Source organism: Harmonia axyridis, chromosome 1, assembly GCF_914767665.1.
Source record: "Harmonia axyridis chromosome 1, icHarAxyr1.1, whole genome shotgun sequence".
Lineage (NCBI taxonomy): Eukaryota > Metazoa > Arthropoda > Insecta > Coleoptera > Coccinellidae > Harmonia > Harmonia axyridis.
In genome coordinates, this window is record NC_059501.1 from 13518638 (window position 1) to 13544861 (window position 26224).

Genomic DNA, 26224 nt, shown 5'->3' on the forward strand with positions numbered 1-26224 from the left:
AGAATAGCTCTGGTTTTGCAGAAGATAAAGTATCACAAACATCAATAGATGAATATCTGAAGTGGTGATCCAAAAACTTTACTTCACGATAGATTGGTGGTGTGTAGACTCAAAAAACTTTATTCCTGGACAGCAAAGTGATTACACGAAATATCCGTGTTTCTTGTGCCTCTGGGATAGTGGGGACAAAACACACCAATGGGTTAGAAAAGATTGGCCTCGGAGAGAAAACATGGACATTGGGGAAAAGAATGTCATTAACGACGCTTTGGTTGAAAAAAAAAATCATACTTCCTCTGTTGCACATAAAGTTGGGCTAAATGAAGCAATTCGTGACGGCTCTTGATGAGAATGGGTCATGTTTTGCATATGTAGGGGTAAAAATGCATCACTTGAGTACAGACAATCTCAAATCAGGGATATTTGACGGCACACAAAAAAGACAATTAAATAAGTATCCCTCATAAATTCAATGAATCAAGTTGAACGAGAAGCTTGGACAACATTTGTTGCAGTTGTAGAAAATTTTCTAGGCAAACATAGAGTTCACAACTATGTTGAAATGGTTAACAAGATGCTTAATAGTTTCAAATCCTTAGGGTGTAATATGAGTATTAAAATACACTATTCACATAGCCACTTGACCATTTTCCAGAAAATTTAGGAGACATGAGTGAAGAACAAGGTGAAAAATTTCACCAAGATATTGCTGGAAGATGGGACATGCATATGATGGCAGATCATTGCTGGAGTTTAAAAAGGGACACTTTGAAAACATTCAAGAATGTCGCATAAAAGGGGATTTCGAAGTGTTGAATGACTATTTAATTTCTTCAATATTTTTTTTTGTTTGTATCTACTTTTGTTCACTACATGCACTTACGGATTAGAGTTAAAATAATTTAACTCTGTAATATTCCTCTAAAATTGAATATCTTACGAATTTGAACTCCTAGGTAAAAATGAATACGTTATTTGAATTCAGGACATCGAATTGATATAGAATCAACTCAAAAAAACTAGACACCAAAACAGTTTCTCCCCTGTGTGTTTGTCAAATTCAATTAAACCAATCTAAAATAGAAGAAAACTACAATTTCAAGCTCATTGGCAGAAAACTTCCAAACTACCCTGAAAAACTGCACAACTAGTTTCATAAGGCGCTATATTCGACTCACATGAAAATAGAAATCAATTAGTCTGGATGGCCGATTATAAACAATAAAATATAACTTCGAACGAGTTCAGTTTTTATGATCGTTGACGTGTATCATTCTAGCCTCGTAACCATGTCCCCATTTAATCTCGTCTAGTTCGGTTACTGCATGGTTCCAAGTCAATAAATCACAAGAGGACTCTGCCACCCTCAACAATAATAGACAAATTGGAAGAGGATCACTCAGGTTATTGATCAGAGAGGGGTCCCAAGTGGCCTTTCAACACACATAATTCCAGACAGGTTATTGAAGGCACGCGTCGACCACTAGATTGATTCCGTTGAAGACTACCGTCGTTTGTCATAAAATATTCGATCTTCGATCCATATTCAGCATTTTGCCGTACGACTTTCCTTTCAAGCCTAAAGCATTAATCGAAACATAGTAACATATGTCCAATATCAACCAAAGAATGAAATTTGATTTCGTTAATTATTATTAATAATAATAATAACATTTATTTCAAAATATATACAGATAGGGCCATACATAAAAGAAACAGTGTCAAGATATTGATAATATCATTCATTTGATTCATTAGCTATTTTTTAAAATTTTAGTTTTGGCACTTGAATTTTATCTCTTGATCAAATCTGTTGGACCCTGAACCCATCTGTGGTTTTTTTTCACATTACTGATTATCAGGAAATTAAATATTGTGTGTAATGTTCTGAGAACATCGTGAGAACAAAGGTAAAAAAACCAGACAAAAAAAAAGACCTTGTTTATTCTTGCCTATTTCATTGAGTTTTCTTCGGCACTCCAATAACATTTTAGAATCGGTGATATGTGAGCTCAGTGGTCTGATTGCAGCCTGACTACATTCTGATAAACAGGATTCTTTTCTCTGGACAAAATCAGAATTTCAGGACAAGGTTTAGGTGCAGCACTACAAACAAGGAAACATTACTCCAGGACAGGTCAAAACTGTGCAGCCTTTTAGATCTTGGGCAGCTAATCTGGTGTGAAATAGCTCCTGGCACGAAACAGAAAACTTATTTTTGGGATGACCGTTCAGCAATTGATCTCATGTGATTTTTCCAAGATTATTGCTGATAGTAACACCAACGTCGAGATGGATGTCTTTAATGCTATGGTTACTCCTGACAAGCTCATGTTAGGCTCAGTGAAAGAAAGAAGAGACATTCTTGTGTTTTGTTTACGTTGGACTCTACCAAATTATTGAACCACCATTCGAGGATTGTCGCCAAGTCTATATCTATGTCTTTAACATTTCTTCCTCGTTTGTTTCTAATTTGGCGAGCTGGTATTGAAGCCCTGTAAGAAAAGACGGTATGGAGGGGTCATATCGTCCGCGAAGCTGCGCAGTATATAAGAAGTTGCCTTCAGCAAATTGTTGATGTGAAGTGGAAACAGTGTGGGAGCAAGAACTGTCCCCTCCAGAACAGCAGTATTTCTGGGTAGATAGTCAGATGAAACTCCATCGTCCACGACTTGGACTTGCATGAGGGAGGTCCATAAGATGGAGGGAAAAGCCATAAGATGGAGGCTTGGCGAAGATTCCCAGGTGCCAGACTCGATCGAATATCCTGGTTTAGGTAAAAACCCCTTCAGGCGAAAAGATCTATAAAATTATTGCCATATTACACAAAGAAGCGGAAAGAGCTCTGAAACTTTACAAATGTTACTTTCTGATGAACAAACAATAATTTTTATCTTGCAAACTCGCCCATTCGATACAGAAGGTATTTGTAAAAAAGGGTTTTGTCACCAGTCCTACAATAAATCTATGACTCATACTCATAATTTACCTAGAATTTTTAGTTCAACCGTCCTTTCCGTTACAAAAAATTTTATTTGTCACTTCATTTGGAGGAGGTGGAAGTAAAATTGCATTGCTTCCGAAATAATATACATATTATCAACAATTTTCAGCATCAGTTTTCATGATTCAATTCATTGGCCAGCCACACTTGCCTATGGTAAAACATATGTTGATAAGCAAAGCAGATCCTGAAGGAAGGTATGGTAACTGCACTCTTTTATTGTCTTTCCTATTTTTCACGAAATTCAAATATCTATCTAATGGAAAATGAAATCGCTTAACTCGATAACTGTCTACGGGTGAAAATCTCTTTTATGTTGTTAGGTGTGAGAATTTCTCTACAATTTAAAGGAAATGACTAGGCAGTCTTGAGCAGTCACTAATATTCTTCAGTTCATTTCTAAAACATAGAGATATATTGCCTCACATCATTAAGTATTTCTGGTTTATGTTATCTGAAAATTCGTTATGGGTTTTCTCGTTCAAACTTTAATAATTGATGAGAAAACGAATGAATTATCTCTTGTTGAGGGGTAAAATTCTCATAATTCAACTTACAATTCATATCAACATGTAATGTTGCAGCAAGTGGTGGGGTTCTGTTGTTATTAGTAGCTCTACATGTAAGTTCCGAGTGGACGTCTCTCCTACCAAGCCCAGTTATCCTGAGTTCACTTCTGACATACGAGGATCCTCCTGAGGGAAGGACCGTACTCTGATTACTGACAACAACTTCGTTCCTAGACCATGTCACGACAGGAGGTGGTTTAGCTGAAACAATAAAAATATGTCAATTTATCTATTTCACAGAAGAAAATTTCTATAATTTCACTCTAATTGCACTGAATCTCTATTGAGAGTCGAACTTTCGAACTTGAGGTTTACACAACTATATTGTAAAGGATGTTTTTTTAGAGCTATAGAACTTTAAATTGCAATACAACGATGGATCATTCGATTGACATGAATTTTATTTATCCGCAAGATAATCTTGTGGCATTACATTTTAAATATTATTTCTGGCATATGACGGCCACGGTTGGCTTGGATGTAGTCCAATCTGGACGTCCAATTTTCGATGACTTTTTCCAACATTTGTGGCCGTATATCGGCAATAACACGGCGAATGTTGTCTTCCGAATGGTCAAGGGTTTGTGGCTTATCCGCATAGACCAATGACTTCACATAGCCCCACAGAAAGTAGTCTAGCGGTGTTCAATCACAAGATCTTGAAGGCCAATTCACAGGTCCAAAACGTGAAATTAGGCGGTCACCAAACGTGTCTTTCAATAAATCGATTGTGGCACGAGCTGTGCGACATGTTGCGCCGTATTGTTGGAACCACAGCTCCTGGACATCATGGTTGTTCAATTCAGGAATGGAAAAGTTAGTAATCATGGCTCTATAGCGATCACTATTGACTGGCCATCATCGTTTTTGAAGTAGTACGGACCAATGATTCCACCAGCTCATAAAGCGCACCAAACAGTCAGTTTTTCTGGATGTAACGGTGTTTCGATATACACTTGAGGATTAGCTTCACTCCAAATGCGGCAGTTTTGTTTGTTGACGTAGCCATTCAACCAGAAGTGCGCTTCATCGCTAAACAAAATTCGCTGATGAAAATCGGGAACAACGGCAATCTCATTTTGGGCCCATTCGACGAATCTACGCCTTACTTGATGATCGTTTGGCTTAAATTTTTACACGAGTTGGATTTTGTTAGTACGCAAACCAAGATCCTTTCGCAAAATCTTCCATAAAGTGGATGGACACAGATCCAATTCCTGTGCTAGATGGCGGATAGACTCATTCGGGTCTTCCTCAATGCTACGCTCTACTGCAGCAATAGCTTCTTCTGTACGCACCGTACGGCGTCTCTGGGGATTCGAGTTATCAATAAGAGTAAACGTGGTGCGAAAACATTCCATGGTTAATCGAATGAACTGCTCTGATGGACGATTTTGTCGACGATAACATGGACGTAGTGCGCGATACGTATTCCGCACAGAACCATTATTTTCGAAATAAAATTTCACTATTTGCAAGCGTTGTTCAGGCGTCATTCTATTCATGATGGATTGCCAAAACAAACTCAGAATAAATCACTCGACGGCTGTTAAATCGGTCGCCATCTTGAACAGTAATGCCAACTTAAAGTTATATAACTCGAAAAAAAACACCCATCATATGTTTGTCCAGTTCATGATGAAATATACTTTATGGTATACAAATAGAAAATTAAATGATTTAAAATAACCAGAATCTACGCAAGTAGCTCGGAGAAGCGAAATAACAACTATCAAATCTTGATATAAACATACGGTCAGTATTTTTACACTTCTCTCCTCTGACTCTGACACCCACAACATATTCGTCTTAATACTGAACCGCTTGGTGTATGTGTCACAAAAGCTCTAGCAAAAAAGTATTCTGATAAAGGGTTGTCCGGTTAGGTTATTCAATGCGGTTTTTTATATTTCAAGTCAAACCACGTATGTTTCAAAATTAAACACAGTGCCCTATTTTAATTTCGCCAGAAAATACTAATCCATTTCTGTTCGTCGAAAGAGTTGACATATGGAGATTTTATCGGATTACAGGGTTCTTAGTGAGAACGTAATTCGATATAAAAAAAACTGGGGGTTCCGAAATGGCTATAAAACCTATTGTTCAAGCTGATGCAATTCTTTTATTATGCGGAACCTAATGAAACTCGAATTAAATGAGGCGGCCTGGTAATTTATATGCTCTTTGTTTGACAGGGTTAAGGTTCTCTTTCTTTCAATCTGCTACTTTATCCGGCGTCTAGGATTATCTAACAAGAACAGGATTTCGAAGTGGTTCATTCTTGCTATATCGCTAATTTGAAGTCTCGGGTCTTTAAGAGCTGCTATACAAGTTTAATAAATTGGAAATTATGTTATATATTGCAAGGATGCTCTTATCTAATGAGAATCTAATCTAGTTAGTGGCTGAAATGAAGGTTCGAGATCAAAAAATTGAGGAAAATATTGACTTGGCATAAGACGCTTTTGAACGTTAATTCATTCATTTAAAATCCGAACGTACCTACACTAAAAATTTCTGAATGTTTTAGTTAGGGAGTTGTCTTGTTCATAAAATTACGGCATCGTGATACAAATGACGAAATGATATCTATATCGCTTTGTTCAGGGAAAGAGTGCTGAACCAAAAGTTTTGTAATAGTTATTTTCGAGGTTATTTTCCTAAAACGTGCGGAAAACACTGTAATTGAGCGCAAGAAACTTTTTCTCTACAAGCACATGAAATAAATTGAAAACTCGAAAAATTTTATTGACCATACATATACAAATGAATGACAAACATAGTTCTGCATGTCGTTACAATAGTTATTTCATCATTGGCGTTATTTTTTTTCCTTGTGCTTTTTTTCCTGTGCTGGGCTTTCTCAACCATCTACACAGCGAATATTTGATTTCCTATAAGACACTATCAAATTCATCAACCACCACCAGACATGCACAACATCCATAACCTAGCCAGGATTAGAACCCGGTACTTGGGCACCACAATCGATTCTTCAGTCCACCGTACTACCGAGGCAGTCCCATTGGCGTAATGTGCATAGAGACATAACACAATTAAAATTTTTTCAAACTTACAATAAAAACGAAATATTTCAACTAACAAGATCATCGAAAAGTTTTACTTCTCCTCCGCTGGAGAGAAAACTGTTGCTATGTCAACGATGAAATACTATTTCTTTCGCTGGAGGGAAAACTGTATCCTAGTGAAGATAACTATCAACTATTATACTTCATGTTTGTCAAAATTAATTGAGTACTTTCCTGTCTAGACAGCAAAATGATTATCCTCAATGGAAATAAAACATTAGACATTTTAACTATGTAACTGTCTATTTAAGCAATTTTTCAACATAAAACTGTGCGATTTACTCTACCGTAAACAGAAAACACGATCAACAACCAATACGGTAACATCTGTAAAGTGAATCGCACGGCGAGAACCCAATAAGATGAAACCTTTAGTAGTTGAATAACAGCCCGCGTAGCAGATAACTTTCTGACGTTTTGTAATTGTGTAACGATTTGCCACCAGTTTTTGGATTTCCCCATGTTTTTATGGGAATGAATGCGGTCGTAGAAAGAGTATAGTATGCAATTCGAGTTGCTATGAAAGGTTTACTCTTTTTATGAGGCATTTAATACTATGTATATTACATAGCTAGAGTAGAAAGAAGTATATTACGCACGACTATAGAATGTTACTAATTCTAGAAGTGCATAATTGTCTTCTTTCTACTCTAGCTATGTAATATACATACTATTGAAAGTCTCATAAAAAGAGTAAACCTTTCTGTTTGAGGAAATAAAAAAAATCGATGACCAGGCAGGATCCGTGAAAATATATATCTGTCAAAGCGACAATGCAACTCGAAATCACGCAGTCGTGCTAGCAACACGATTGGGAAAGAGAAATATGAACGATATTATAATTTATTCAAAGCATGCCATCCCATGAAATGAAGAGAACCGCCTTTCTGACAGTTTTCAATGCAGCTATCCGAGACTGCAACAACTGGATAGTAGATAAAGTTGAAAATGCAGGTGGAAAAAGAATATATTTATTACTTGGAGCTTTGAAAATGATTACAAATTTCATTTTCCAACTCTTGCCCTTCTTTCCATTTCCTTGAAGGGTTGCTTTCGTGATATACCCTAGTATTAATTTTTTTCTAGTTTCACTTTGATTCGTTTTAGGTAGAGGAGCTCCGTCAATCTTTCTGATGTTACCAGTATATTTAGGCCTTTTCTTGTTTTGTCGGTAAGCTCTGTATGTTATCCTCCACGTGGCCACATTCACCGAGCAGATCAGAAGGATCGCTGCTTTCTGATCTACTCGGTAAAAGAGACAAGAAGGAGGGTCACACATAGATCTTACCGATACCGTACCGACAATTTAAAAAAGGCCTAAATGAACATCAGATATCAGAGAATCTCCCCGTTGCTACGTTTACCGAGCAGATCAGAATGGCTTACCAACAAGTCAGGAAAAGCCTTAAATATCCTGGAAATATCAGCAGCTATTACGTCAGAAGTCAAACCCAGTGAAAAAGTCCCTCTCCCTCAAAGTGGAATCCATCATATAGAAAATACTAATATAATGATAACAAGCTCTTACTCACAATTCCACACCATTGAAATATTCGAGGTTATAAGTAGGTCATATTTCGAACCAATAAGAGTCCATATTCATCCAATAGAGAGAATTTGATCACAGATTGTTGACCGTATTCACAAAAAAAGATACATTTAAATATCCAAGAATGGTAGAAAATGAAAACGACCAAAGATTAATGAAGTTACTATAGAAGGATGATTAAATATTGTTTGAATAGATCAGCAGATGCTTCTCTTATCGAAACATCATTCTTATAGAAAAATGAAATTGTTTCTGTATTATCATCTCAGGAGTACTCAGTATTTTATTTTTAGTCCAATTACGCGATCATACTCAGCATGAGGTTTATTCTCTAGAATATAACAGATTTATAAGGAAGAAACCTTGCTAATTTCTCATTTAATATGCTTCTGCATTCAAGATTGGATTTTCACTCAGAATTCAAAAATTAATTCAAAATGAGTAGGTTAGTAGTTCAAATCAGTTCAGAAGTAGTTGAAATATTTTTGGATTTCTTCAGTATGTTCACTTACGCTTATATCCACAAAACACACATTTTTTATAATCAAATTCAAATTAACGAATTCATTAAAATTGATATCTAATAAGGGTAAATCATTTCAGAATTGAGCCCGATAAGCCGTGGAATTTTTCAATTCATCTTTCTCAATTCTTTTCCTGAATACTTTTTTACTTGGTTTGCTATCAATGAATACGATCAAATATTGAAAAGCAAATTATAAAATATGAAAATTTTAGAAAATTTATTCTTATTTTCTTTTTTTTTTAATTCTCATAAAATTCGTCATAAATCTTTGTTTCATACACATTTTATATGGACCTATAGAAATCGATATCATATAACAGTAATGAGAGGTATATGGGTGGATTATATCATGTCCCAAATCATTTTTCAGGGAGAGAGCCTATCAATATTAATATAGTTCCTCATGGATCAATCTGTTGTTAGGGGTTTATAATCAAACACAGATATTAATTTGCTGATGTAGCTATGTGTGTATACATCCGATGCAATATAGGTACTATCAAATAAATGTAAAACTAGAATGCCTAGTAATGCATGTGATATTGATTATATTCATCACGAATTCGAAGTAACTATTGCAATTTGAACAGCAACGTTAGTTCTGTTGAAAGCACACACACCGTCAACAGCTACTATCTATTTTCTACAACAGCTACAAATATTTTCTGGGGAATTTCAGTCTAGGACCACGATCAAATTCCTACTAAGATCTTTCAAGGCATGAAGAGCTTGAGACAAATAAATCTGTTTTTTTTTTGGAACTGTGGTGACCCTTTCCTAGCCCGAAATTTGGCATCGAGAGCTAAACTATTCTATAGAAACAACGGCACCGGTTGAAAACAATGGTTTGAAAACCAAGAGCAAAGGTGTTGTATCTTTTTCCGGTGAACAACTTCACATTCGCCTAACAAGTGTTCGGCATCAGTTTTTTGGAATGCGATAGGAATTTGGGTCATCGAATGATGAGGTAATAACAGCTCTAGAAGCGTATTTTGCATACCTCCCAGATTCTCACTTCAGGGATGTAATTCATAAATTGGCACCTCTTTGAAACAAGTGTAATGATATTCAGAGGGACTATACTGAATAATAAAGTGTATTTCAAACCATAAATTGTGTTTTTATTATCGAACAGCAAAACTTATTGAACAACTTAGTATATGGCTGCATGTTGTGTCGCTTCGCGTAAAAAAACAATCAAGGGTGAGCTCAAATCTAAAATTTTTCCTGTGTTTGATACAATATTATTTTCTATGACGTGAAAAACGGCAATATAATATTGAGAAATCATATAATTCCAATTTATCGATGTGAAATATGAAGTTTTAAAAGGCTGTTGTACTACAATTAAGTAGATATGTGTTACCTTTGAAATGATAACAGTCAATTCAATTATGTTATTTGAAATTTAGAAGAAAGTCTGCTACACTTCGAGTTGGAGTTGGAAGAGACTTGATGACAATAAAGAAACATGGCTGTTGGAAGTCATCAACGGTTGCTGAAGAGTATGTTGATGAATCGTTAGCATACAGAACAGAAATAGCTAATAAAGTGTTGAGAACATGTGAAAGTCTTGAAATAACACTTGATTTTCGAATAGATACATCGAAAGGAGTTGAGTCCATAGCAGAAAGAAATATAATTTCAAAATAAGAAAATGTGAATGCCATTCAAGCAATGCACATCGAATAATTGTACTTCTGATATGAAATAAGAGTAATAGCATAATATTTGATGGCTAACAGACAATTTTTGATTTCGGAAAAATAACTCCTCGAGCAGGACTCGAATCCGCAACCACCGAACTGCTAGTTCAGCGCTCCAACACTAAGCCACCGAGGAAGTTGAAAGTTCTGCTGGACAAGTGATTCGGAGGTTGCGGATTCGAAGAGGTTCGAGGAGGTAGTTTTTCCGAAATTAAGAAATTGTCTGTTAGCCATCAGAATTATGCTTTTATAATTAATTTCAGACATCAACAAAAATTTTTATTTTTCAATATCTCCAGAATTGTAGATACAATCAAGCAGAAATCTACAAAGTTTTTGTAGATTTGTATTCAGAAGAAGAAGAATTTGGGTTGAACAACGATTGGTTTGAGGAATTATTGTGGAGAAAATGTATCATTGAGAATAATCGCAGAAAAGCTCCTGACTTCAAGTAACGGTTTTTCTCACTTTTCCTCAGCCACTTCGACACAATGCCTTTCTCAACTTTATATATCTTCCTACCTGAATAATATATAGGGCAATATACTGTCAGAAAGTTTCTGCAATTCGCCCGTCACGTCTTCTACACGAGAAACTTTAATGGCTGCCTCCCCAGATGATTATTAATTTTCTAATTAAATCGTATATTTGGGAAATGAAGTACCTGGCATCATATTCTCGACAACGTAACCTATAAAGCAGTTGAGTAAACTAGAATCCTTCTAATGAATAATTCCTAGTGATAATTGCTGCACGGTATTTCCCAGAATGTAAGGTTTGATGGGGAAAACTCAACTAAACAACCAACGTCAACATAATCAACTTTAAACGAATGTAATCTATGTGAAGATCAATTTGAAAATTTCTAGGGATGTTTCAACATTGTTTTTTGTTAATCTGCTCATTCTAATTCGATATTCAAGGGTAATATAGCAAAACCTTGAATAATAGTAGATTATTTTGATTGCATCTACATTTTGACTTATTTGATAATGATTTGAGGAAACATAATTTTTAAGTTGATAATCTGAGAGCGAAGCTCGACGGCTTTCATCGCTGATTATTAATGCCAAAATTATGTCGAGTCAAGGTAATTAATACGAGAGAAATTTAGCAGTAATCCGAATAGTAGGCCAGCAATCAAAAGAGTAGCTCATTAATCAAGGCCATGTTATATTTAAGAAGATTATTTCTTGAATCCAATTCTTTATATCAGCAGGGCCAGCGCTGGCAATTCTGGCGCCTGAAGTAAAGAATTTTTTGGCGCCCCTGCAGAAAAAATATCAATAAACACCCCCCCCCAATAAAAAACATCACCTGCCCCAATGATGATTCGCCATTTTTTATTTATCTAGCGTTTTTGCAAATCGTTTCTTCCTACAGTCGTTTCCACTGGTTTCTTTTTTCGGAATTTTATCTACAATAAATTCCTGGATTTCTTCGACGCCAATGAAAAATGGCTCAGTAATATATATCTGATTCCCACATTCACAAGACACTGCGTACGAATCGTACGATCGATGAAAGATTACCTATCACACCACAAGATACAAGGGGCGGTAAGGCATGCAAAGCTTCTAAAATTAAATGGGATTAAAAACATATGTTCCACTGAAAACATTTAGCATTTATTAGTAACTAGTTTCGAATGCAGAATCGTAGGAATTTTCCATATGTTCAATGTGTAAGCAACCACATAATTCGAAGTGTTGTTTTTCGTGTGAAATACATTTCATCCCTCATTCAATTAGGGTAACAGGCAATGCTGCTTATATTGGTTGGGTTGCCATGTGTTATTTATTGAACAGGCGGCTTAGTAAAGACGATTTGCAGATTTTTATTGCAGGAAATGTTGATAAACGCAGCGAAGCGGACCAACCTCATGTTTTTAAGAATCAAGACTATATTTTTTCAGAAATATGAAAGGGCAGCAACAAACTGGGCTAAATTGCCGCCCTTCAAAAAATGGCGCCTGAAACAGTCACTTCATTGTTTCACCTCCAACGCCGACCCTGCATATCAGACAGAATTTCAAATACACTATACACTTCACAGTATAAAGATAAACATCCATCAGGCGGGTCGAGCTGGGGCGGAAAAATCCGCCTGCCCACATTTGTATGCAACTGCATCCACTACAGGGTGACCCTGTATGCTCATGGGTTACAATGGATCCCCGACCTTAAGTACTAGGAAATGGTCTAATGTATCTGGTGTTTCACAGAAATCAACGGGTTTAAGCGAATATCAGTCGGAAAATTGAGGTGTCAAGTTTTCGTTAGACCACTCTGTATAATAATAATAATACTTCATTCATCCAGTCAGACAATAATGTATAGGATAAGTCAAAGGAAAAAAAATCAAAGTAGAAAATTATTCACAAGAATCAGAAAAATATTCAGGTACAGAATACATTTACTGACTAACATAATCTTTATTGTTTTTTTAAATTCATTCAATTTGACACTACGCAAAGATTTAGGTAAAGTGATTAAAAATTTGTATACACTGATACATTAGTGAAATTTTGAATCTAGAAGTATTATGTTTTGGTATACACAATAATCCCTCATTTCTTGTACTGTAGCTATGAAAAGTTTGGTCATGTTACATTGTTTTTCTTTGGTAAAAATCAAACATTTCAAAATAAAAATCGAGGCCCGAGTGAGGAGACCATTTTCAATGAAAAATGGTATACAGGAGGACCTCGGCGCGATATTAAATATCATACGCAGAATCCTCTTCTGCAGAACAAAAACTCTGCCAACGTCCGATGAATTACCCCAGAGCATGTTATAAGATAGGTGACTATAAACTAAGCTGTAACAGATGCTCAGGATGGATTGCAAATGAAGTGAACTGCTAACTCGACCTATGGCAAAGTAAGAGCTATTGAGCTTTTTGCAAACAGCGTCAACATGAATCCTCCAATTCAAGTGGGAATCGATGTGGATGCCAAGGAACTGGGTATGCTCTGCAGATAGAACAACTTCATCTAAATAGCGTACAACCAATCTGTGTTCATTGCTTTTTAGTGCGAAATGAACGCATTCAGTTTTAGCAATATTGATAATGATTGAATTGAAACGACATCAATCAACAAAGTAATGTAATGGCTGAGGGCCCATGAATAAACGAGCAGTCAAAAGCTCCTGATACTCGTCAGTTCTCTGCCCATTTTTCAACTCGAAAAGAAATTATATTCGTTCTTATCCTTTAAAACATAAAATATTTTTTCATTATGTTGGTGGTATTTTTGGTGTTGAGTTGTATTATCAGCTGACATCTAATCCGTCATGAAAAGGCATATGCGAGAGGTCCATGTAACACGAAATGCATGACCTGAAAAATGTTCGAATTTATCACTTTATACATTGTATGCTGAAGTTGTATTGTTTGAATTCACATCTAGCAAAATGGATCTGTACGTGGATGAAAAATGACACCCCTCCGTTTCATCCCCCGCTATCCTTACTCTTCGTAAAACCTTTTTCGAATACTAGGTAATTTTTTTCCAGCATCGATTAGATGATTGATGAAATGATGGGTGCGAAATATATTTTACATTTCCACGCCACCAGTTTTCACGTCAAGGAAAAAGAGTAATGTGAGAGAATGCGAGGGAAAATCGAGTTTCGATGGATGGAAAGCTCGAATGGTCTTGATACATCATCTGAATCTGAAGCGTGGGAGGGGATAGGTGTCACGGAATCTACACTCGTTCATGTCATATGAAAAAAGAAGCGTAGAACATTATGGGGTCAGTTTAAAATACTATCGCACATTGTGATACTCGCTTGAATGGAAATTTTAATTTATATGTTGGTGGTTCACAGGTACTCATTTACTTCTGAAGAACTTTAATACCGAAGGAAAAAGGACAAAAGTACGATTTCCAATTGTATATAAATATCAAAAGATTTTACTCATCTGGTTAATGTTTCGGCCATTCACATAACCATTGTCAAACAGAAGATTTCCACGTTATTACGTAGGAGTCAAAATCGAAAGTAACCCAAGGAGAATGCACGCCATCGAAGGAGAGTAGCGATATACCGGTTTCACCCTTGTTAGGGATCATCAGCAAACCAAGATGACGAACAAACGAAATAGCAGGCACCTTATTGTTTCGTTTGTTCGTCATCTTGGGTTGAGTTATGCGGTACTGATGATCCCTAACGAGGATGAAACCGGTATATCGCTACTCTCCTCCGATGGCGTGCATTCACCTTGGGTTACTTTCGATTTTGATTCCTACGTAATAACGTGGAAATCTTCTGTTTGACAATGATTATGTGAATGGCATTTTTGCCGTAACATTAACGAGATAAGTAATATCTTTTGATAATTATATACACTTGGAAATCGTACTTTTTTCTTTTTTCCTTCATTCATTACCAAGTGTCAGCCATTTGTATTTATTCCTTTAATACTGGTTGGATGAAAATTTTATGATTCTTTGTAAGTATACACCGGTGAGTAAAAAATAAAGGTCACTAAATTTTTATCTTGTTTTTTCCAATAGACTCACGTGTTAAAAGGTGATTCAATAATATTTTATTCTTCATCTATTTTTTACTAGTGAAGCAACTAAATATGCCGTAAATGTAATATGGGCTTAAAAAATTGATCAAAAAAACCATCTTCGAATAGTTCTTCACGATAAATTATCAGTTGCTTTTAACATTGTTCAATGAAAAGTTTGTTTTCCACTCTCTTAAAGATACAATTTCATAAAATGAGTTTACCAATTGAAGATTGGGCGAGAATAGTGGCACTTATTGAAAATGGTCTGAGCTAGAGATCTGTTACATAAGAATGGATGCCTTACTACAGTCCAAAGGATATTGGAAAGGTTTCAGGGGGTAGGCAGGCTCACCAGAAGACCTGAAAATGGTCTGAGCTAGAAATCTGTTGCTTGAAGAATGAATGCCTAACAACAGTCCAAAGAATATTGAGAAGGTATCAGGAGGTAGGCAGGCTCGCCAGAAGACCTGAAAATGGTCTGGGCTAGAGATCAGTTGCTAGAAGAATGAATGCCTGACTGTCCAAAGAAGATTGAGAAGGTATCAGGAGGTAGGCAGGCTCACCAGAAAACCTGAAAATGGTCTGAGCTAGAGATCTGTTGCTAGAAGAATGAATGCCTAAATGCCTGGATCTGGCAGAAGACGATGCTCAGAGTTGAGGGATGACAGAGTTTTCACAATTCTTCCAAATAGTCCTCTTATTGCTGTTATCCTTCGAAATCGATTGTTGATGGTACGTAAGTGAATTGACTTTGAGACGACGACTCTCAGAATCGAATTTACTGCCATACAGCCTTCAACAGGTCCAGAACTCCTCAGAGCGTCTTCAATTTGGAAGAGATAACTTAAACTGTTCCAAAGCTCAGTAGACCTTCCCACTTTTTCCTGATGAATTCAGATTCAGCATTCGAGCAGCTGATGGTCATAGACTCGTTTATAGACGACCAGGAGTAAGATGCGCCAATGCCTCTATAAAGGAGTGATTTCCATTCGGTGGAGGATCTGTTATGGTCTGGGGAGGTCAGTCTTCAGGGAGCTGCACGGAGTTGGTTTTTATGAATGGATCTTCAACAGCAGTAAATTGCATAGAGAAAATTCTGATGGACAATGTTGCTCCTTATATACCATTTCCGTGAGAGCAGGGAATTTTTATGCATGACAATGCACGCACAAATACTGTTTGAATATTGACAGCTTACGTGAATAAGGTTGAAATTTCAAGGTTCAACGTTCAACTGGGCTAGCAAGAAGTTCTGACTTGAATCCCATCTATGGAACCAACTAGGAAGGCGAGTCAGGTTGAAAATTGCTGTTGAATGTACAACCCTTTTTGAGGATAAATAAAATTCATGTCAATCGAATAATCCATCGTTGTTTTATTGCAATTTAAAGTTCTATAGCTCTAAAAAAACACCCTTTACTATTGATAAATAATCTAATCTGTAGGAATAACCAATATCCTGAAGAATCTCTAAAAGAGCAAAGGTATACATTATAAAACAGAACAGAACAAGCGAACGTTCACCACTAAACGAGATTTCGCCAAATATTGAAACAATGTCAATGTTAATCCGGCAGAGAGAAAGTAAAGATCAACATTTGACAACCCCAATTAATTCACTCCACACGTCTAAGCTGATAACAAACAGGTCTTCACATGATTCAATTATTGCAATCACACCAAAGAACAATGTTTCCACCCTCCGATATCAAACTCAGAGCGTCATGAATAAAAACAATGGCGCGCAGCCGAATTACGGAGCGAATCAAATTTGAGCTTACGAAAGGGTTTGGCGTTGGATTACCGGCGTCTCAAAATTCAATAAATTCTTGCATAACAACATTGAGCAATAAAATTATTAGACTCCGGAAATACCTGATATTTTTGTGAAGGTATTCATGATGTCGAACCTTCTCGTTTCTAAACATTCCCTACTCTACATTGACACGTATAACGTCGGCGAGTACCCTATACTATTGATAAAAAATCTAATCTTGAGGAATAACCAACATCCTGAAGAATCTCTAAAAGAGCAAAGGTATACATTATAAAACAGAACAGAACAAGCGAACGTTCACCACTAAAACGAGATTTCGCCAAATATTGAAACAATGTCAATGTTAATCCGGCAGAGAGAAAGTAAAGATCAACATTTGACAACCCCAATTAATTCACTCCACACGTCTAAGCTGATAACAAACAGGTCTTCACATGATTCAATTATTGCAATCACACCAAAGAACAATGTTTCCACCCTCCGATATCAAACTCAGAGCGTCATGAATAAAAACAATGGCGCGCAGCCGAATTACGGAGCGAATCGAATTTGAGCATACGAAAGGGTTTGGAGCTGGGTTACCGGCGTCTCAAAATTCAATAAATTCTTGCATAACAACATTGAGCAATAAAATTAATAGACTCCGGAAATACCTGATATTTTCGTGAAGGTATTCATGATGTCGAACCTTCTCGTTTCTAAACATTCCCTACTCTACATTGACACGTATAACGTCGGCGAGTACCTTATACTATTGATAAATAATCTAATCTGTAGGAATAACCAACATCCTGAAGAATCTCTAAAAGAGCAAAGGCATACATTATAAAACAGGGGAGAACAAGCGAACGTTCACCACTAAACGAGATTTCGCCAAATATTGAAACAATGTCAATGTTAATCCGGCAGAGAGAAAGTAAAGATCAACATTTGACAGCCCCAATTAATTCACTCCACACGTCTAAGCTGATAACAAACAGGTCTTCACATGATTCAATTATTGCAATCACACCAAAGAACAATGTTTCCACCCTCCGATATCAAACTCAGAGCGTCATGAATAAAAACAATGGCGCGCAGCCGAATTACGGAGCGAATCAAATTCGAGCATACGAAAGGGTTTGGAGTTGGGTTACCGGCGTCTCAAAATTCAATAAATTCTTGCATAACAACATTGAGCAATAAAATTAACAGACTACGGAACGAAGTAAATTGAGTTCATAATGGCGCTGGGTGTACTCGTATTAGTCCTTGCGTATACGTGTTCTACGTGCTCGGGAACTAGGCAGATGGAAATCGTACGTTCCAGGCTAATCGGAACGGAAGTTAGTTTCGTTCCTAGTTCGAGTGTTTCGAATCTAGAAAAAAAAATTACGCTCCTTCGTAGTCTCTGACTCCCGCTTCCACAATTTCAGCCGCTATCTCAACGTTGTTTCGTATTCAGGGATATAAACCCTTGAAACCGTTCCTGGAGGGGTTTTTTTTTGCAGATAATCGGATTACGATTTTTCATTATTTCTATCTGATAACCAGAATCGTATTAGGCCGTTTCCAGTATGATCTTATGAATTTTTAAAGGTCTTCAGGTCAGCTCAACTTTCTGGTTTGAGAAATATAGTACCTAGTGTTTGTTAAATTCTTCTTCTTCTTCTTCGTCAGCCTTACCTTATCCCCTCCTGAATGTAGGCTTCTTTCATAATCCTCCATGCTGTCCTGTCCTGAGCTTTCTAAGACCATCTATTTCCCGCATACTGCTTTATATCATCAAGCCATCATCTCTGTGGTCTACCTACAATGCGTTTCGACGTTCTTGGTCGCCAGTGTGTTATTTTATATGTCCATCTCGATTTGTCCTGTTCAGTCATGTGTCCTGCCACTGCCACTTCAATTCTGCAACACGCGCTATAATATCTACGACTCTAGTTCTTTGTCGGATTTCTTCATTCCTTTTTCTATCTCTAAGACTGACACTGAGGGCGAGTTGGAAGTGATAAAGTTAGGTGATTTCTTATATAGATTGCATTCCATTCTGAGAAAAAACATTCAGATTGAAGAATTGAAAAAAAAATTCAGAAGCCACCCCAAAGATGGAATAGATTCGGCAACGTTTTTTAGCATTAACTCGTAAACAGATCTATGAGGAGATTACGCGACATCTGGATATTTATGAGTATAAAGCATAATGCATCAGCTTTGATATTTTTTGATGTTAATTAAATTAGTCGGTATTCCTTCTTGTTGTTTCTGACAGCATTTAATCCCATGTGAGTTTTGCTAATCCAGCTTGAAATGCCGCTCTTTACTTTGGACACCTTAGGCGACCGCCTACTCTGCCTCCCCTCTAGCGACGGCCCTGCATTCGTCGTTTTCTTTTGTTGTCGCCAGTTGCAGAATAGACTTTACTGACATGACTCATTGGGCAGTAATAATAATAACCTATTTTTGCCTCTCGTTGTAATTTTTCGTAATCTCTACTTAGTCCTTCTAGAAAATTATGTGTGTGGCCTGGTCCTATTGGAACACAATTCCTCTTCTATTGGCCAAAGCTGATCGCTTCTGAGAGATTAATTTCTTCAGACGGTCTAATTGTTGACAGTGCAGTTCCGAGTTAACAGTTGTGCCGTAGGGTAGCAGCTCATATTCGGTCCATAAGGTTTTTTGCGTTTACTCGTGGGGTACCCTTACATCGAGCTTCTTCTTGAGACCAGCCTTATGCAAATGGTTCCAAACGGTTTTTTGTTCAATCTTTAACTCTTGGGCAGTGCTCACATGACAGTCGGACTCGACGTTTCCAAGAATTAGCCTTTAAGTGCGTGGTGCATCTTTGACATCGAAATTACCGGAACAGAATCAACGAAATCAAAATGCCGTGATTTGGTGGTTATGATATCAGGACCATAAACACTATTTAAATTTTGAGCCACCTTGCTTGCATTTTCACCTTTATCCAAAAAAAACTGTACAATTTATCATATTTTCACTTTGCTAGTGTCATCCTTTGACGCGATCAAACTTAACTGAGTCAACTAACCACAAAATTTTCACAAAATGAAGTATGAAACATCATCTTTCTGACGCCATTTAGTGTAAGCCGATCGGATTTTTAAAACGCGAGATACAAAAAACTGAAGACATCTATTGGAAAAATGTTGGATTTTTTTACTACACCTAATAATACGGCTAGGTTAGTAATGTTGATCTTCCCTGTATAGAAACAATCAATAAATTTCGACAAATTTATGACTCACCACAAGACAACTCCATTAAAGTCTCTGCTGGGAAATTGTCACTCATTGGAACACAATTGTAACATCATACTATCATAAAAACCATGTATTTGATAAACACTCTGTCCGTAAAGTATGGAACAAATTCAGCTTTAGCTAAACAGACCATTTTAGGAAATAATCCTGAAACACGTCGATTTTTTATTTTAATTTACCTTATTTTAAAATAATAATCTAATATACAGGGTGAATTACTTTCGAGTGATGACGTCATCGTCATTTTTTTTAATGGAACACCCCCATTTTGTCTCAATTTTCCGATTACTCTAGCTGAGCTGATTCCAAAAATGTATCACAAGTTGATTTCAATTCGTACAGGGTGGACAAAAATAATAAATCTAAGCAATAATAAAAACATTCACGAAAACCAAAAATATTGTTGTACTAACTAAAATGTCATTGAACACCAATAAATTACTAATCAAATAATGACATTCCACAAAAAACTAGACGACGTTGTTTTTTTTTTAAATTGATAAGAAATAATTTCTTTCATATTCTGTCTGCTAGACCACAAGTAGCAAACATGTTTGGAAACAGCTATTTTTATTGATCTAAAAGTGTAACAAAATACAGAGTGTTACATTCAAACCAATTACCGCTAGACAATAAGTATTTTAGATAATATTGTTAATTTAACTAATAAAGAATGTTACGCGTTACTTTATGAGCACACACAAAACTAATGTATTTTTATCCACTCTTTACCAATTGGAATCAACATGTGATACATTTTTGGAATCAGCTCAGCTAGTGTATTCGGAAAATTGAGACTAAATGGGGGTGTTTCATTTGAAAAAATGACGGTGACGTCATTACACGAAAGTAATTCACCCTGTATATTAGATTATTATTTTAAAATACGGTGAATTGAAATAAAAATCGACGTGTTTCAGGATTATTTCCTAAAATGGTCTGTTTAGCTAAAAATGAATTTGTTCCATACTTTACGGACACAGTGTATAATGTAGGTTGGTTGATTTCCAAGAAAGACCATCTCAGAACAATGCTATCGTAATTCACAATTCTTACACACACCGAGATCTATTCCCCATCCAATGCAAAGACCACTGCAAATTCCGAACAGAGACTAACCTTAATAACTCATCTATTAGGCAAGTTGCACGGGAATGCTCCAAGGCACACGAGTACGTTCCAGGGTCCGTATTATTCTCAATTTATTCAGGATATAACTTAGATATGCAACGGGCATGAAATCGTTAAGCTCCTTTATGCTCATAACACAACTTTTCAACAATACTGATTACGAAAATTGCAAGTTTTTGCATCTATCTCTCTCCGCCCCGACTTTATCTGTCTCAGAGTCAACCATGTATGAAATTTAATTCCAGTCATAAGCACGTTCGGGGCAATTTTTCAAGGATTTACCCGAATTTCATTATTTGCCGCGGCAACCATTTCCGCCCTGTCGGGAAATTGCAGGCCGAACGCAACGTAATTTTCCCTTTCGTTTAGCACAAAGAGCTGCGAAAAGAATAATAACTCAGGGCTTAATATCCTCATTCGGAGTGTTGTAAACCACTTAGTTTCGTCGTGTCGACTTGCTGGAATGGACTGCTTTCTAAAATGAATTTTAATAGGGCCCCATATGACGCCTCCCGGAAAGAATGAGAAGATACCTAAAGACTCCATTATGCGAAGCGAAAGTCCAAATAAAAAGCTCTGGCGGCTGATTAAAGTTTTGGATAATATAGGAAGTCCGGGTTCCCAGGGACGATTCTGAGAAAGGGAGTTGGCGCATGATCAACGCGTGCCCGAATGGGGATGCAGAAACGTGGTAGGTGTGATATAAACTGGAATATCGAATGCGTCAGTATAGGATATAGGGTTTTCATCTCCAGCATCTTGCAGATTTGGAAATTGAAGGTTCAGTTATTTTTGTTTTCCACGAATGGGAGCATCAAAATCAAAATTAAAAGAATTGAAGAAATTACTCTTACTTAAAATCAGCAAACTAGAGTTATCTGGAATAGTTTTTCGGAGGTTTGAGTCATATTTGACAGGAAAGACGCAAAAAGTAAAATTTGGGAATTTTGTGTCAAGTGGGAAAAATGAATATGGGGTACCTCAGGGAACAAATTTGGAAACAATTTTATTTCTATTATACATAAATGATGTTGTGAAATATGAATGGAATTGTAAGATTACTTTGTTTGCAGATGATACTATGATATATGTTTCTGGCTATGATATTGAGATTTTGTTTGAATCAATTAATAAGGATTTGGATAGGTTGTTCATTTGGCTTTGCGAAAAAAATTGGAAAGTCAATATAAAAAAATCGAAGTATATGTTATGGGTAGTGAATATAGGATACGTAACACCGACATGGAATAGAGAGGGTTACTAAAGTGAAATACTTAGGAGGGATATTGGACGAGAATTTGAAGTTCCAGTTTCACGTGGATTATAATGCAAATAAAATGTCAAAAAAGATAAGTTTCATATCTAATAAGCGGTTAAATTGATATGAATCCCTCACTGATGTTGTTTAGATCATTGGCACTTCCTTATGTGATTTGGTGCTCGTCAGTAATGTTAATTTGAATAAAGGTAGCATAGATAAGTAACAAAAAGTACAAAATAGAGGTATGATAAAAAGTAATATAAGAACACCCATAAGGAATATGTTGAATTATTTGAAATTGATGAGTGTCATTCAGAGAATTGTTCATAGAATATTAGATTTGATATTCAAGGCCAGAAATGAAATGTTACCTGAATATTCGAGTGAAAACCTAAAATTTGCTAATGAGATACATAATACACGACGTCGAGATGATTTTCATTTCATTTCATTGAAAGAAAAATGTGATTTTTGTGAAATAATAAGAACAATAAGAATAATAATAATAACACAAGTTTATTTAAAGAATTATCACATATATAAAATACAGTGATGAAATTGAAACAGGTCAAACAAATTTAAAATCACTAGTTCACCGACAATAATTATAAAATTCCTCTACATTATAGGGTTTCATTTTGATTATAAACTTTCGCACCTTCATTTCAAATAATCTTACACTGTTGATCTGTTGAAGTTATCTCGAAAGGCATAGATTGATTCAAAATGAAGGCTGACAGCCATCGAACCATCGATCATCCGACAACATCACTTCAAGACACATTATCGCCATCTACCTAACGAATAATCAGCTGATGTTCTGATAGTCAAAACATAACCACAAATCTACAAAAACAACTCACAATTCTCGATCCAGAAGGTACAAACAAAATAGAGAATCTCATATATTATTCTTTCCAATATACCAGTCGATAAGATCCGAAACAGTGACATTTACACCGTAACAAACAACGATGCTTTTTTTTGGCTTTAGTTCCTCGAACATCATTTCCAACTCTGCGAATAGTAGTTTGAGTATTCGATCCAAAAATGGTATTCGTGACAACCGTTTGCAAAGCGCTACTGACAACTGCTTCAGATGAATGTTTCAACATCGCAATATAAAATGAATCGTAGTTAACAAGGCCATAAGACACTGGGATCCAATCACAAATTAAGAATACTTCTCAATTTTCTTTTTCCTAATGAAGGAGCAAAGTACCTAATAAGTCAAGATTCTTCTAGAGGACAGAGGACAACCTTTTCTGCCTCTGAACCGATAAGGAGAACTTCTGGTTGCTCGTTTGATCACATTTCGCATTAATGCTCTATGTCAATTGTTTTCATGTATCTTTCTATTGGTTTTTATTCGGTGGATTCCGGGCCCATTACGACAACAACAATTCCACCTAATGTGGCTAATGAGGCTAAGGGACTATAAATAAGGGGATATCGAGTTAAACACATCGGGCTCTATCTCGAGATACAGCCATGTCTTGATAACAATGGAAAGTGATTATCCTCTTGAACTGCATTAGAACTAATGAATGTTCTCCCAAGGATGACCATGATGTGGGCTCGTTTATTTGAATTCTTGAATTTCTTATCACGCAGGTCTCATTTTGAGGGACTAGGTGGAAATATTTTGAAAATCTTTTTTGGTGATGTGTATAAGGTAGTTAGAAGCACAATTTGAATATATTTTTATATATGCAGATTCATTTTTGATCTACCGAAGTATTCCCTCAACATATCTCAAAAAATAAACGAAATGGGCTGGCTCAGAATGGAGAACAGGGTAAAGGTTCACTTACTTAATTTGGTACATAACGTGCTTGACACTGGATAACCAATTTATCTTCGCCTTCTTCTGAATTTTAGAGGTGACTTAGCTGATCGTTCTCTCAGACATGTAACAAGTCTGCATATTCCCAGACATTTCACATTTGGTTTTAAAAAATCGTTCCACTACAACGGTGTTATTGAATATAATAAAATACCTCTTTCCCTTAGAATGCTTTCCTCATATAAATTTAAACTTGCTATCAAGAGACTGTTTTTGTCTTCTCGATGAACTATGCCCATAGATCAATTCATCGTCATCGTAATCGTTTCATAACTAAGTGACCCGAGAGGCCGTTTCCATCTGTAGCATGTTTCCTTTTTTGTTCTGTTTTTTTTTATTTTTTTTTGTCTGAGAATGTTCAATTTTTTCATATGATTATTCAATGTAAATCATGTTACTGTGTTTTTCCCTGCTCGAGGGAGTTGAATAGCATTGCAAGACTTCGACCCAGAGTAGAATGCATCTATCTAATAAAGGCGTTTATTATTATTATTATTATATTACAAAGACATAGACCAAAGTTGAAATTTTTTCATCCTAACATCTTGTATATGAATTCAAAATTTGAATTGCAAGCTCCAATTATGGTGAGTTCCTTCAGATCACTTTATCCTTAGAAGCACCATTCACTGGAGTTTTTTTGAATTGGTAAATGATGAAGAAATCAGTTACGCTGCCGATACATACAATATTTTTCAAATAGACATATTGGCCACTTCTGTGCAGAAAAAAATTCAAATTCAATTCTGGAATGTACAGAGGGATCAAAATTGATATTCAAACATTAACTGCTAACTGGCCAAAAACTTTCCTATTTTAAATGGCACACCCTGTAATTTTATATATCTCAGATCTCGAATATTCCCAAATCATCGAGTGCCTCAGGCTGGGTATTGTAAATCTTGGATTTTAGGTGACCCCATAGAAAAAAGTCCAGTAGAGCCAGTTCAGGTCATCTGGGTGGCCACTCAATATTGAGTGATCACCTGATCTGGCTCTACTGGACTTTTTTCTATGGGGTCACCTAATATCCAAGATATCCACTACCCAGCCTGAGTCACATTCGAGATCTGAACCTACCCTGAAAAATTCATTGTTTCATTGTCTCTTAGTTCGGGAGTAACCGTGTTACCTTATCGTTTGAGATTATGATGAAATGGAAGAGTGATTTTTTTATGGAACGACTGCACAAAAAGTCAGCAATTAACATCAAAACAGGGACAAATATTCATGCAAATTTGAAGCAAAGGGAATTCCAAGACTATTCAATTTGATAGAAATTATAAAATTGATGAGGGTTATTGTTCAACTTTGGTTGTGTTTTCAGCATTTCACATAAGACTAAAGACAGGTGAAACTTCTTCCCCAATTTCTTCCAACATAACTCCCCAAATTCACAGACACTTTCTCATGTTTCACAGTTCGAACATAAGATAAACATCACGTCATTCCACCACTACCCACAGAATTGAATTAGTACAGAGATCCCGATCTATTTCCGATGATGAAATACAATTATGTTGGTTCACCTGTAAAAATAAAACTTCAGCTTCTGTTTGCAATTCTGCCAGGTTTCGACTCCAATATACTCCGTATACCAACACTCGAAACTTCAACTGCCTACGTTTCCGAGGCAATATGTTATTTCTGTTGTTGGAGGGATTCCGCAAGACAAATGATTGTATGAGGAGCGGCTGGATATAGGACCACTTGGGAAAAGAAATGAGTTATGGTATACTTAATTGATTAAATCGAGACGGGAGAATGTTCCGTGATATTATCTTGGTTTTTCTATTATTGTCGATGTGCTGTCCGTATTGATATCCGTCTGATTTCCCGAAACAGATAGGTGGATTCAGGGAAACTGGCAGTTATTATTGATAACATTCCGGTGCACGTAGGCGGACGTATGTAATGATCTTCCGGAATCTGTATCTCGGAAATATTTCCCGATGGAACCTTCGCGTTCCTCAGAG

The 26224-nt window shown here is 36.3% G+C and overlaps 1 protein-coding gene across 3 annotated transcripts in view; it reads right to left on the bottom strand.

The window, feature by feature from the left end:
• LOC123671389 (hemicentin-1) overlaps positions 1 to 26224 on the bottom strand; it is a 482600-nt gene that overhangs the window by 157516 nt on the left and 298860 nt on the right. For all 3 annotated transcript variants that reach the window (XM_045605217.1, XM_045605219.1, XM_045605218.1), the window contains one exon: positions 3562 to 3774. In XM_045605217.1, coding sequence (XP_045461173.1) covers positions 3562 to 3774 — 213 coding nt within the window. The remainder of the gene's footprint in view (positions 1 to 3561; positions 3775 to 26224) is intronic.